The following is a 14,568-nucleotide window of genomic DNA, read 5'->3' as shown; positions in this document are numbered from 1 at the left end:
ATGGCTTTAAAAAAATATTGTTTTAAGAAATTTTTCCCTATCCCAAGGTCATATGGATATTCTTCCATATTTTCTTCTAAATGCTTAAGTTTTGCTTTTTCCATTTAAGACTTTAACTTAAATTGATTTCTTTGAGTGCGAGATAAGTGATAAAATATCAGTTTTCTCCATATGGATATTCAGGTGTTCTAGTATCATTTATTGAAATGGTCTCTCAAACCAAAGATCTGAAGAGGTACATCTAGTTTTCATGTATATGCAGATCTGAATTTGGGCTCTTTATTCTGTTCTTTTGGTCATTTTTTTTTTTTTATCCCTGGCCCAATAGTGTAAAGTCTTTTTTTTTTTTTTTTTAAGTTTTATTTGTTTATTTTTAGAGAGGGGGAGAGAGAGAGAGAGCAGGGGGAGGAGGGGCAGAAAGAGAGAGAAAGAATCTCAAGAAGACTCTCTGCTGAGCACAGAGCCCAGTGCAGGCTCATGACCCTGAGATCATGACCTGAGCTGAAATCAAGAGTAGGATGCTCAACTGACTGAGCCACCCAGGTGCCCCTACAATGTTTGAATTATTATGATAATTAATTATTATAGTTTTATTGTAATTCTTGATATCTGGTAGAGCTAGTCCCTATACCATATTCTTATCTAGGAAACTCCTGGTTATTCTCTTCTATATACATTTTAAATTCAGCTTGTCAAGATCTGTTAAAAATTCTGTCAACTCTAGGTTATTGTAGGGAGAATTGACGCCTTTATGATATCGAATTTCTTTTTGGAATACTCTTCTGTTTACTTTAACCTTCTCTGCCCCTACCCATTGCTCTGTAGAAACTCGGAGTTACCTTTGATTGCCCTCTTCTATCCAATCAATAGGTATGTTCACCTGGTTATTTCTAAATATCTTTCAATTCTACTTCCTTTCTCTATTTCTGTGGTCATTATCCTAGTCCAAAGCACATTTTTATTTTGCTAGAATGATAGCAACTGTGTTGCTCTCTTCCAAGCTTTTATCCACACAACAGATACAGTATTCTATTTAGAATGTAAATATGCTTTACCTGCAAGCCCCTTCAGAGCTTCCCTAGGAGACTTTTTTAGAGTCGTGAAGAAGCGACAGGTAGGACATCAACTATGAGGGGAAGCAGGAGGAAGTGAAGATGTGTTCCCTTTAATTTAAATGGGATGGAAGACTCAATGGACTCAAAGAGATAGTGAAGGGGCAGTAATCCAGAAGAGGCAGGAAATAACCTATGTTCGGGTGGGGCAGAAGGAGTTGGGGTCAAGGATACAGCTTGAGGAATTAGCTCTGGAAAGGAGAAGAAAGGAAACCACTCAAAGACAGGAGAGAAAAAAGATGGAGATGAAGGAAGATATAGATACACTGAAAAGTAAAAAGGAGGGAAATGGAGAAAGATGGTGATTATCTTTTTTTCTACAGCAAGGTCACATGCTGAGAGTGAGGGTGGAAAGATGGTCATTAAGGTGGGCTGTAAATATATGAAGTAAAAGCTAAGTGGGGGGCACAGAGGACACTTAGCATATCCAAGCTAAATCTCATGGTGTCTTTAGTAATCTAATATAATTAAGAAAATGGGCTAAAGAGTCATACATATTTGTATTTCCATATAGATAAATGTACCTATTAGTTTGTTATGAAAAGTCATTTCTGAGAAATTAAATTTTTTTCATTAATGAATTTCAACTATTTTGACTAAATAGTTTAAATGGGTGATTTTTGATGTTAGTTCATTTCCTGGTGCCAGCGGAATCCTATAAGAGGACAGTAGGACAAAATACAGGTTGATTAAAACCACATCAGATATTATCATTGGAAATCCTTTACTATCTAATAGCTGTCTAGTATTTCTTCCAGGAACATTTCTAAAGAATTGGCCATAAACTAGTCCATAAATTTAAGTTGATTTTAGACTATGAGAAAATAACCTTTAGGACTTAGAAATTATAGCTTCAAAGTGCGCATGTATAAGCCTGCTTAAGTAGTGGATTGTAGGAGAGGCACCTTGGTGGGATTCCCTGCCATCAGATTCCCTGCCTGGGTCCTTGTCTGGCAGTGCACTGACAAGGCCTGTGTCGTTACCAGGCCTGTGTGCCTAGGGTGAAATGTGAGTCAGGCTGTGCACTCAGGATTCCCTTTAATGTTTAAGCTGTCTTGTTCATCATGTTAAATAAATACCAGAAAGAAACATTCTCATCTCTCTCTCTCTTTTTTTTTAATCGCTCTAGGAAGCTGTGAGAATGTTTAAAAAGGCGTTGGATATCTTTTTGCATTCTGACAAAGGACCAAATGCCGTAGCAGCTTCATCCGACTGTCTGTATAACTTGGGTCTTTGTTACATGGAAGAAGGCAACATACAAATGGTATTTTGTATGTTTAGGGGCATAGATTATTTGTGTAGAAATTCATTCTTTGCATTCAATTCTGTTTCTGACCTATACAGTGAGTGACTAGACCAAATTTCTTTTTTTTTTTTTTAAGATTTTATTTATTAATTTGACAGACAGAGATCACAAGTAGGCAGAGAGAGCGGGGGGGGGGGGGGGGGGGGGTGCGGAGAAGCAAGCTCCCTGCTGAGCAGAGCCTGATGCGGGGCTCAATCCCAGGACCATGGGATCATGACCTGAGCCAAAGGCTGAGGCTTTAACCCACTGAGCCACCCAGGCTCCCTAGACCAAATTTCTTATAAAGGTTGGCTTATTACAATCAGTGTGCACTCTGCAATGCCTACTATATTGTTTTACTTATTCAACACATTTTATTTGAGGCTTGTTTGTTCACAGTATTCCAAAGACTAATGTCTGATTCCTACCAAAACAGTAAATCTAACTGTAAGAAATTATTATATCAGAATATTTTTATCACATTATAAATTTATTTATCAAATTATAAGTATTTTATTTTGTTTTTTTTTCAAAAACATTTTATTTATTTATTTAGAGAGAGAGGGAACGTGAGCAGGGGAGGGGCAGAGGACCAGGGAGAGAGAGACTCAAGCAGACTCCATTTTAAAATTGTTAATGATGTGACAAAATAATTGTTATTTTATAATGGCTAACATGGGGTATTTCATAATTTAATTTCTCTACACACAGACATATAGACACAGACACACATAGTCATGCACACACACCCACAGACCATTCTGGTTTTTGTATTCATAGGGTCTTGCAACTCCATAAACTTGAAAAAGAGTTGCACTTGATTAGTAGTTCCATTAGGAAATCCCCTAAAATATAAGATTAATTATAAATCTTTTCTGTGTTTTTAGCCCTTTTGGACAATCAGAGAAAACCTATCTTTGCTTTACAAGGTTGGGAAAAATTTTAGAGTTCCACTGTTAAGAAATTTCATAACTATATATCTGCTATGGTTCTTGGAACCTCATGAAAAATAAATGTACAATTTGTACTTTGAATAAACACAATATGAAGAATAGCAATTAAAATTATACTTCCATAAGTACTGTTATGTAACAATATGGGTTATATTGACATTACTCCGGGAGTAAAGGGACCTATAAATTACAGTAATAAACCTGGCCTGTTTATATTACTTTTATTTTCTTCACAAAGTTCACTGGGAAAAATGAATTTAAAATGACCAAAGATAAGTGAAAACTTTTCCACGATTGTTACACACTATAATCTATTAACATTTTAAATTAATATAGTCTACTCATTCATATATCTTCACTAATATATTCTACTCACTCTGTTCTACTCACTACTTAACAAAATACTCTTCTAGGCTTTTGATTGTTTTACAAAAGCTGTGAAAGCTAATCCTGATTTTGCAGAAGGCTTTTATCAACGTGGGCTTTGTAAAGTAAAACTCCACAAGGATAGCTCGGTCCTGGATTTTAATCGTGCAATTACCCTCAATCCAAAACATTACCAGGTATTTAAATGAATAATTTCAATGATATGGAGAATGTGTCAAATTTGTTAAAACTACTAAATCTTCATATGTCATTGTTATTAATTAGCAAGATCTGGTTACTTATACCTACTTTTCGGCTGTGTTTTGATAATTCCTGTTATCTGTATTTCCCCCTGAACTAAAAATTTTGTTTACACCAGTGATACTTTATGTAAAAGTGCTTCATGAATTGTGATGTTTACAAATACTGTTAATATTTTGTTATACCTATTAATTATGATTTCATATACTGTTATTAATTTTTTTTACTTCATCTTTTGCTATCACATTTATTCCTGCCTTTTAAGAGGCTGTACAGACAACACAAAATTCAATAGGTGAAGCTTGACTATGAAATTTGAATATGCTAAACATTAGATGATTTTAGAGAATACTGTTAATTTTCTCAGATATATAATGATAGTGTGCTTATGTAGAATGTTTGCATAATGGAAAGCCTGGGGGTCACCAGGTATTATGTATTAAGTATAGTGATGTCTACAACTTATTTTCAAATAGTTCAGAAAAATAGATAAAATAAATATTGTGAAACAATAATCATTGAATCCACATGGTAGTTATATGGATGTTCATTGTACTATTTTTAAAATTATTCTCTATGTTCAAAATACTTTCTTATTTTTAAAAAAGAGTTATTTATTTGAGAGAAAGTGTGTGCATGAATGGGGGAGGGGCAAAGGGACTGGGGGAGCAAATCTCAAGCAAACTCCCCACTGAGGTCGGAACCTACACGGGGCTGGGTCCCACAGCCCTGACCGAGATCACAACCTGAGCTGAAACCGAGAGTCAGATGCTCAACGGACTGAGTCACCCAGGTGTCTGTTTGAAATATTTTCTAATAAAAGAGAGTGGGGAAAAAAGACTATAATTTATACCGTCTTGGATGGCATGGATTTGTTCAAACTGTATCTTTTGGGAGAATTGATGCTTTACTAAAATATTCATTCCTGCTTTCCTCTGCTCTTTTCCTGAAAAGGCATACTTAAGCCGAGTAGCCTTCTATGGTTTGAAAGGCAGATACTCCAAAGCAATCTTGAATTGTAATGAGGCCATCAAAATTTATCCTCAGAGTGTGCGTGCCTATATCTACAGAGGAGTTCTGAAATACTACAACAAGGTAGGGCTGTTTCCTGTCCTGTTAAGTGAGATTTTAGAGTGGGCAGATGCTCAGATGTCAAGTTGTAACTAGCTTCCTTTTTCTCTCTGTGGGGGAGAATCCCCGTGGTATAAAGGGCACAACTGCATAGAACCCTTTATGCTTTCACAGTACATCAAAGGGATTTCAATTCATAATTTTGCACAAAATAGTGATATTTACTTTTTATATTTATATTTTAAATAGCACTTACTACTTATTAAGAAAGTAGCGTATATTCATCTCAAAGGACTTGGAAATTACATAGGGGAATAAAGAAGATTAAAATCACCTATTACCCCCATCATCAAACGACAATTCCTGAGAGCATTTTGGTTTATTTACATTTAGTCTTTTTTTTCCCTGAAAATATGATATGTATTTTCCAAAACTGGGATTATGCTACTTACAAATTTGTTGTGCTTTGCTTCTCACAATCTTTGAAGATACCATTTTTAAAGACTGAATAATATTCTACCATAGTTTATTTTTATTGTTGGGCATTTTACTGTTTTACCATTTTGCTGTCTTAATAATACAGCTACACACACTGAGAACAAAGCCATTGCTGGAGTTTATGATTGACTCCTAAATGGAACTTACTGGATCAAATGGTGTGAGCAGCCCCATTGATACCTGATACTTCATGGAATACTTTGTTTCTCCCTACTTTTCTTTTCTGACCTTTCTTTGTAACTATTTCATATGAAATATTTTGCAAATAATACCTTAAGGCAAAGGTAAGACCTTGTATTACATGTTAAGTCCATGAAAATTACTATCTACAGAAATGAATGATCTAAGTTATCAGAGAAGCATCAAAGAGGAAGTGAAAGAGACCATGGGTAGAAAACATGACCATTATGTTACATAACAGTATGAGTGACAGAAGCAAGCAAGGTTTGGTGAATGTTTGCTGGATGAATGTGGCTTCTCTTTTACTAATAAGAAGTATAATCTTCTTTTTGCATTATAGCAATATTGGCAATAAGATAATCATCTAAATTAAATTATATATTGAATTTTATTTGCGGGTAGGAGAAACATTATTATAAATAATTCCTACCAAGAGATCTTAATTAACTCTGTGAAAGATTAGCTTAATTGTCTTAATTTCACAGATGATGCACAGAATGGGTAATGAATGTTCCAAAAATTTTGATAAAATCAAGAATTTATTTTGTAATTAAATTTCAGTCCATTATGATTGATCCTTCTTATCTAGTTATTTTTTTCTTTGTAGACTTATAAGCTAGCGATTACAGATTTAACTACAGCTATCAATATGGACAAAAATAGTTATGTAGCATTTTATAACAGAGCATTATGCTACACCAAGATAAACGAACTTCGAATGGTAAGTGACCATTTTAGTAAACTACACATTTGTAAACACATTTAAAGCAAGTGTAAAGCATTTTCTTCTGTTATAGTTTTGAAAAGTATTTCCTGTGGAAATACACATACACACACATAAACACACACACAAACTTGAGAAACCAAAGAACAGTTTCAAAGAATATTTAAGGTTTTATTGGTCCTCACCAAATATATTTATACAATATTTGCAATGTCACATGAGAATTAATTTTACAATGCTCATAAGCATTTAAAGGTATTTACAAATTAAAATATATTTCACAATTCTCATTTGAGTGAATGTTTCTACTGATATACTGCTTGCAGAATTTTTAAGCAGTGATCATTAACAATATCTTTGCTTCAAAATCTCAACATTAGCTAGAAAAGTTTGTTTAGGGATTTTTTTTTTTTTTGTACAGTACTCAGACCACAGACACAGCAGGGAGTTTTCCACGATGGTTTCCAGGTCTGGGACCAGTGACGAGCATTGCCTGTGTATTTTGAAGCCCCAAATGATGGCTGCAGTAAAACTTTTTCTTCTATTTGTCCTGATCCACCTTCTACCTGGGCAGAATGTCTTTTCTGTTTTCTAATCTTACCCTTCTCTTCCCTACGCCTGCAGGACTGGTCCTTTCCCAGTCAAGATTTCTCGCTGGCCAGCTGGTCTTGGCCTCTCATTGCCCTGTCCCACCCTCTCTCTTCTCTCCTCTGTTGTCTGCTTGTCTTCCCTTCTCATTTCTCTCTACTTCTCAGTGAAGCTTTCCTCTAAGAGACTACCTTGCATTCCCGCTGTTCTCCTCCAACCTCCTTGAAATTTAGACAGTGAAATCTGTTTAAGACATTCGGAGATTTAGAGAGGTATTTGCTATGGAAAGGAAGAAGTTGAGAACCATTGTTCCTACCTAAGAGACTGTAGAATTCCTGGCAGCCAGTCTGTCAGGTTTCCTCCAGAAATCTTGACAAATGAATAACTAATTTTTAACGAAGGAGTTGTTAAGATTCTAAAAGCTAATTAAAGGATCATTTATCAAGTAACCTGCACAGCAGGCGTCTTTGACCGGCTCCCTCCCCACCCCATTCCTGCCTTTTCTGGGTAACTCTGAAGCCACAAACAATGGACTGGGTGGGGGCAGGGAACTCCCATTTTTGTTATCTCTGATATCTAGCAGAATCAGTGTTCTATGAATAGGAAAATGAGAAACTACCTGGAGATCTAACTAGAATAATGACATATTGGTTATCTTAGAGCTGCCAGCCAGCTAACACATTTCCTCCAACTGAGACAATTTACAGAGGAGGAAATGGAAGCAGGGAGAAGTTAGGAACATATCCAAGTCACACAGAGTAGAAACCTGTCTTGGCGTTCACAGGTTTGTTTGCTTCTGGCTAACAGTCTTTAGGTGGCTTTGTAAAACCAGCTGACCTCCAGCATGCGGACCGGATGTCATTTAACAGTGTCCGCTCCTCCCTGTTTGTCTCCCTCCACCTGTTTCTCAGCATTCCTGCCATCACTAGAGTGAGAAAACCCAAGTACCTTTCTGCAGAAAATGCACTTAGGCATTCTTCTAAGATATGCTATCATAAAAAATTAAGAAGAGGGGAATTCTGCTTCCTACCACCTCATTTTAATGTAAATAACAGTTACCACTTACTTAGGGCTTATTGGGTGACAAGCACTGAGCTACATGCTTTACCAACATACAATCAAAATATTTTTAAGTGGACTTTTACAACAATAGGATGTTATTAATATTCCAATTTTATATGTGAGTAGAGTGAGGCTTAGTGTTAAGTAATTTCCCCAAGACTGAAGATATAGTAATAATACCAGAGGCATGATCCAAATCCTGCTCATTGACCTTCATGACATCTCATTTCCCACCTTTTGTTTCCTCCTGTGTCACATCATCAGCTGCTTCGTGGATCTCTAAGGCATCTTACAGGTTTTACATTCTGGGATTCCATGACAGGAAAACTGCAAACATTCTAGTTTTGTTTTGTTTTATGCATATTATGAATTATTTTTACAGCTCTGCCAGAGGTTTGCTTATAATTATGTCACAATGCACATACAGGATTTTTAATTGTACAGTTCTTTTAGACACTTGAGTGTTTGGTAATGAAATACTGAAGAAGGACCAATGAGCAAATAGTAAAATGCTTACTTGTATTTTCAGTTAGCATGAGCTACAGGCATATAAGATTTGGCCCTTTTCTGTTGAAACTGTAGAGGCCACTTTCAGGCAAACAGGTTTGAACGATGATAGGTAGTAACGGCCCACAGCACCCACTGAATAGAAAGCCCAATCAGGTGACCCACCTTAAAATATCTGTAGGCCTTAACTAACCAAAGGACTTTTTACAACCTGACACAATTACTAAAAAAGGAGGAGATTCCAAACTTGGCATACCTCTTCACCCTCCCTCTTTAAAAACAGTGCCCACACACTGCCCCCTTGCAGACAGCCTTTCCTCTGCTGGCCTGCCTGTCCACTCACTTGCTAAACTTCTATCGCCTTTGCTTTGCTTCAGGTGAAATCTATCACTGCCCATGCCATCAGTTTCCACCCCATCAGCGCCCTATATCTGGGAACTCCCATCCAGTTGAGAGACACCCCATTTAAACATCATAGAAATCCATATGGCACTTTTGGACAAAATGTTCAGTAGGAAAATAAGAGATTAAGTTCCAACCCAGATTTATGCTATTCCTAGTACCTGGTATAGAGTCAGGGGAAAAAATAAAAAAAGATTAAAGTAATGGAGAAAGGTCCTATGAATTGATAATTCTTAGTTTAGATTAGTGTCTTTCAAAATACAAGTATGCTTATCAAAATATTTTGAAGTAATTTTCCAATGAGTGCTTATTTGTTAGTGTATTAAAATCTATTTTCATTGATTCGTGATTTATTCATTCAACAAAAATTTATCTACTGCCATTAGAGGCAGGCACTGAGTTAGTTATTGGCTTTACAATGGTAAACAAAATAGATCAACTCTGCCTCCATAAAACTCAGGTTTCAGTGGGAAAAACAATAAAACACTAAAAAGGAATTAGATTTTAAAAGGTAACAAGTGCTGTGCTTTAATGTCAAAAGTCATTTGGTGAAACTACTGAGAGGGGGAAGGGTATTGCATCTCCCACCCCCAACCATTCTAAACCATATACAATAAAAATCCTTAGGATGATCCAGAGATTACATGTGAAAGGCGAGCACAGTGTGGATCATTTATGAAAACATAGTATAATATTATAACTATAATATTTAGTTAACAGGACCCTTTAAATCTGAATGATTATTTTTGGCCATAAAAGTAAGTCACATTAAAGAATCCATGTTAGGTCCTAGTTTGGGCATAAACACGTTTGCTCATAGCCAATGTGGCAAGGCCCTAGAGAGTTAAATCTATGTTGTAAGTGATTATTTTATTTTTAGGCATTAATAGATTATGGAATTGTGCTTCTTCTTGATGCTGGAGAAACTGTGACTTTAAATACTTTCATTAATCGTGGACTCATCTACGTAGAGTTACAGCAGTATAGTTTCGCATTGGAGGTAAACCTTCCTTCCTGTTTACTTGTAAAAATGAACCCACTTGATTTTGCACATTCTCTTCTGAAAACTAGTGAACAAATTTTTCTTGGTATCAAATGGCAATATTAACAAGCAATAAAAACATAGCAAGAACTGTATTGAAGTATTTTGAATGAATAATAGAATCTTTGCCCAAAAATGTGTATTTTTACTTTGTTTTGATTACAGGTAAATAGTTAATATGTAAAACAGTGTTTCTGATTTGATAAAATATCAATACACTCACCTTCTCTCAGGGAGTATCTTGGCTACAAATAAAACTCAATTATTTGGCAAATAAAATGATTTATGTATCAGTTTATTTTGCAGCTCGGTGCTAATTCTTCCTCATTCAGAATTTTCCTCATTCCCCATTGAAAATATATAAAAATAAATCTGTTTGTTTAGCATAGGGCAGAAAATGGCTGCTCAAAATAGGCTACTGGGAATAGACTTTTAAGTTACTGGAAACAGGCACTCAGAATTGCAATAAAAAGAGCATCTGCAGTGTATCAAAAAAGAAATAGGTCGTTTAAAATGTATTTTAGTAATTAATTGTTATTAATTATAATTAAACAAAATTCATCATTCTCATTTTTATCTTATTTGTATTGTCTATTTTAAATTAACTTTGGAATTAAGATTAGGAGATATGAGGCAAAAATCAAATAGTAATTTGAAGTTTGTGGTTAAATAATGGTAGTTTTGCTTTTGTGTTTTTGAGGAATGATGACAGAATAACAATGAGAATAAGAATAACAATAAGAATATAACAAGTAGGGGTGCCTGGGTGGCTCAGTGGGTTAAAGCCTCTGCCTTCCGCTCAGGTCATGATCCCAGGGTCCTGGGATTGAGCCCCACATAGGGTTCTGTGCTCAGCAGGGAGCCTGCTTCCCCCCCCCCCGCCTCTCTGCCTACTTGTGATCTCTGTCTGTCAAATAAATAAATAAAATCTTAAAAAAAAAAAAAAGAATATAACGAGTATTTCCTGATTTTTTCACCTTTAGAGATGGCTTGTATTATTTTTCCGTGTCCTAGAGTTAACTTTAGAGATTCTACTCCCACAGAAATACTTATTATTAAGGAGGTGTCTGAAAAATCTTATTCTAGGGAATTTATACTATGATGAAATGTAATTTTAAGAGTTGAACTCCTTTAGGTTTTGGTTTTGAGATATACCATTTAGAATTCCCTCAGGTAGAAGAAGCTAAAGAACTTTTTTGGGATAGGCAAGTGAGCTATGGAACTCTGGGTCACAGTATTTGAGCAGAACAAGTGAAGAAAATGGGGGTTGAGAGGAAAAGACTTCAGCTGTTGGAGAGTTAAATTCAGGCCCTGTGTTATCTAACAAGTATATACCATTTAGTACTTAATAAAATCTTTCAACTAAGAAGGGCAAGATTTGAACTCAGATCTTTCTTAATTCCAAATCTTATGTTCTTTCTCACAAGGCAAGTAACTGGCATTGGTGGTAAAATCACAGAGATCATGAAGACAGAGTTCCAGTCCTTGAGGAGCTCATGGTCTAGTGGGAATCATTATTAACCCTTTCTTTTCTTTACCCCACATCAACTCATGAGTAAGTCCAGTCAGCTGTACCATCAAAACACATTTTGAATTCTTCACTTCTCATTTTTGCCACTGCTGTCCTCCTAATTCAGGCCACAACCATCTCTCCTCTGTGGACTACTGTAGTAGCTTCTTAACTGGCCTCTCTGATTTTGTTCTTGTTCCCTAGCATGCTATTTTTTACACAACAGCCAGAGAGACCTCTTAAAAACATAAAGAAGGTTGAGTTATTCCTTGGCTCAAAACATTCCATTGCTTCCTATAACATTTAGAATGCAATCTGGATCTTTTCTTTTCTTTTTCTTTTGCAATCTGAATTCTTGACTATGGCCAGCCAAGACCCTACATGATTTGATTGTTGTCTACTCATCTGACTTCATTGTCATATGTTCCTCTTTTCTTACTCTGGTCACTCCACTCTGGCCTTTTGCTATTTCTTGGAAACGCCAGGCTCCCTTCCTGCCTCAGAACCATCTTACAAGCTATTCCTTAAACATAGAATGCTCTTTCCACTGATCTGTTTGTGGTTAATACCTTCCTTTCCTTTCAGATTTCTGCCCAAATGTGGCCTCCTTAGTCAAAAAGACCATAGATTGATTAAAATGGAATATAAAAAAATTAAAATAAACTCAAAATAAGTCTGGAAAGGGAAAGCAAAGGAACAGAAAACAGAGGAAACCAGAAGAAAACAAAAAATAAAATTTAGACCTAAATTTCATATCAGTGAGATATTAAATAGAAACAGTCAAACATACCTACTAAAATAATGAGAATATCAGATTGGAATTTTTTAAAAAACCTTAACTATAGGGGGCACCTGAGTGGCACAATTAAGTGTCTGACTTGGCTTCAGCTCAGGTCTTGATCTCAGGGTTGTGAAATTGAGCCCAAGTCAGCCTCCATGCTCAGTGTGGAGTCTACTTAAGACTTTCTCTCCCTCTCCTTCTGCTCCTCCCCACCTCTCTCTCAAATAAATAAATATGTCTTTAAAAAAAAGCCCTAGGAAACATACTTTAAATTTAGTGAAAAAGTCTAGAAAAAAAAGCATGCCAGGCAAACACTAATTAAAAGTTAAAAAAAAAAAAGATGTTTTTCTCAATGTAAAGTGAAAAATATTAATTTGAAACTATTAATTTGAAACATTAAATTAAGAAAAAAGATGCAGGTTGAGGAAGAACCAGTGAAAGAATATAAGAGTTAATATTAAGAGGGCTAGATAAAAAAAAAAAAATAAAAAAAAAATAAACAAGAGAAAGCAGAATCTTAAAACCTGCATATGGAAAAATTTTTAGTAGGAGTGATTGATAAATAGTGTGGTTAAGTAGGACAAACACTGAAAACCTTTTAGTTAATTGAAAGTTGTATGTCCTACCTTCATAGGAACACATTGACCAGGAAGTAGAATGCAGCATTTAGACTGGCATTGTTTAGGAAGTTAATGGTTAAGCTGGTTGGATTGAGAACATTTGTTTATCTCTTTGTCCTCTTGAAAACCTATCAGGAAAACAGTAAAGGAGTAAAAGGATATAATTCCACAAAGTTAAAGATAGTGGAAAAGAGCTCTTTGGGGCAACCAAAACTACCACTCAAGATTTTAATACTTCAAACTTAAAAATGAATGGGTAGCCAAGGATCCTACACTTGAGGGAAGTGAAACAGAGACTAAAACAAACAAATGCATTGCCATAGGTATATGGGATAGTGGCAGAAGGGGAGGTGCATGGAATGATGGTGTAAGATAGCTAAATATTATCCTATGTCAGAAGTTAAACATGATACAATACTCATGCTATTAGAAATTTGAAGGTAAATAGCAGAACAAAACCTAGCAAGCTGTGAAAGCAATTGTCTTTGTGGAGTGGACTTGGGTACAGAGAGGAGGAGCAAGAGGGGGAGTGGGGCTCCCTATAAGCTTTGTACATTTTCTAGTTTTATTAGACCCCATGCATTGTATTTAAAGCTTACTTTGATAAGAATAAAAATAAAGAACAAATACCTTTAGAGACAGTTTACCAATTACAAAATAAAGTTGGCCTTTTGGAACAAGAACAATCAGTTGAGGGGATATGGGGACATGGCCGCTGTGTGTTGACCATGCTTTCAAGGGGATTGATAATGACAAGAATTAGAATGACAAGGCCAAGTGCAGTTTTTGGGGAGGGAGGAATGAAGGAAGGCACATTAGGGCAGGGCAGTGAGCCAATGATTAAAGATAGAGAAAGCAGCAATGATTAAAGATAGAGAAAGCAGAGAAAACTTGGAGGAGCAAGTTTCCAGAGGAGACAGGGAGGAATAAAGTCAAGAGTCCACCTTCCCACACAGAAAGTGAGACAGTGTGGGTGAAGGTCTTTACAAATAAACTCATCAGTGGAGGGAATAGGAGTTGGGATTTTGCTTTGTATGTGAGTGACTTCACGTGGTTGGTTTTTTTGATCTCCGTATAAGAGAAAAGATTCATGCAGATAAGAAAAACCATAAAAATTCTGTTAGCTTTATTCTAAGTAATGCTAACAGTGATCATTTATGTCTATTGCTGATGATTAATGCCTAATTACCATATAGCATAATAACAGTTATGTATGTCAAGTCAAGTTGACATTTGTAAATTATATCTGATTACAAAATAAAACTTGGTATTCTCCATCTTTTAAGTTTATGGTCACTCCACACACCCCTCAGATTAATAAGAATGTTTGTAACAAATCTCACCCTTGTAAATTTGCCTCCATTTTAGCAAAAACAATCTTTGTAGGGCAGCTAGCTGGCAGCATATCTGATTAGATTATATTTGAGTAGACAATAACTTAATTGTTTTTTCCCAAATATTTCCATTTAATATCAAGATATACTTGAGGAATCTAAATGGGGAGTCTGCAGTCACAGATTGGTCTATGTGACTCATACCTTCCTAGAGTCCTAGGAAGTGCTCATGGAGTGCTCATTTGACCCTATTGCTCCCTCTTTCACACCAG

General features: G+C 35.8%; 1 protein-coding gene across 4 annotated transcripts in view; it reads left to right on the top strand.

Annotated features, from left to right (window-relative positions):
- TTC6 (tetratricopeptide repeat domain 6) overlaps nucleotides 1-14,568 on the top strand; it is a 219,987-nt gene that overhangs the window by 181,606 nt on the left and 23,813 nt on the right. For 3 of the 4 annotated variants that reach the window (XM_032871236.1, XM_032871235.1, XM_032871238.1), the window contains 5 exons: nucleotides 2,242-2,376; nucleotides 3,764-3,913; nucleotides 4,932-5,072; nucleotides 6,334-6,447; nucleotides 9,890-10,009. In XM_032871236.1, the coding sequence (XP_032727127.1) occupies nucleotides 2,242-2,376; nucleotides 3,764-3,913; nucleotides 4,932-5,072; nucleotides 6,334-6,447; nucleotides 9,890-10,009 (660 nt within the window). The remainder of the gene's footprint in view (nucleotides 1-2,241; nucleotides 2,377-3,763; nucleotides 3,914-4,931; nucleotides 5,073-6,333; nucleotides 6,448-9,889; nucleotides 10,010-14,568) is intronic. The other variant, XM_032871237.1, reaches the window with a different exon arrangement.

Source organism: Lontra canadensis, unplaced genomic scaffold (assembly GCF_010015895.1).
Source record: "Lontra canadensis isolate GAN:19392208 unplaced genomic scaffold, GSC_riverotter_1.0 scaffold42, whole genome shotgun sequence".
Classification (NCBI taxonomy): domain Eukaryota; kingdom Metazoa; phylum Chordata; class Mammalia; order Carnivora; family Mustelidae; genus Lontra; species Lontra canadensis.
Note: the sequence above shows the minus strand (reverse complement) of the source record. Positions and strands in the feature narration are given on the sequence as shown.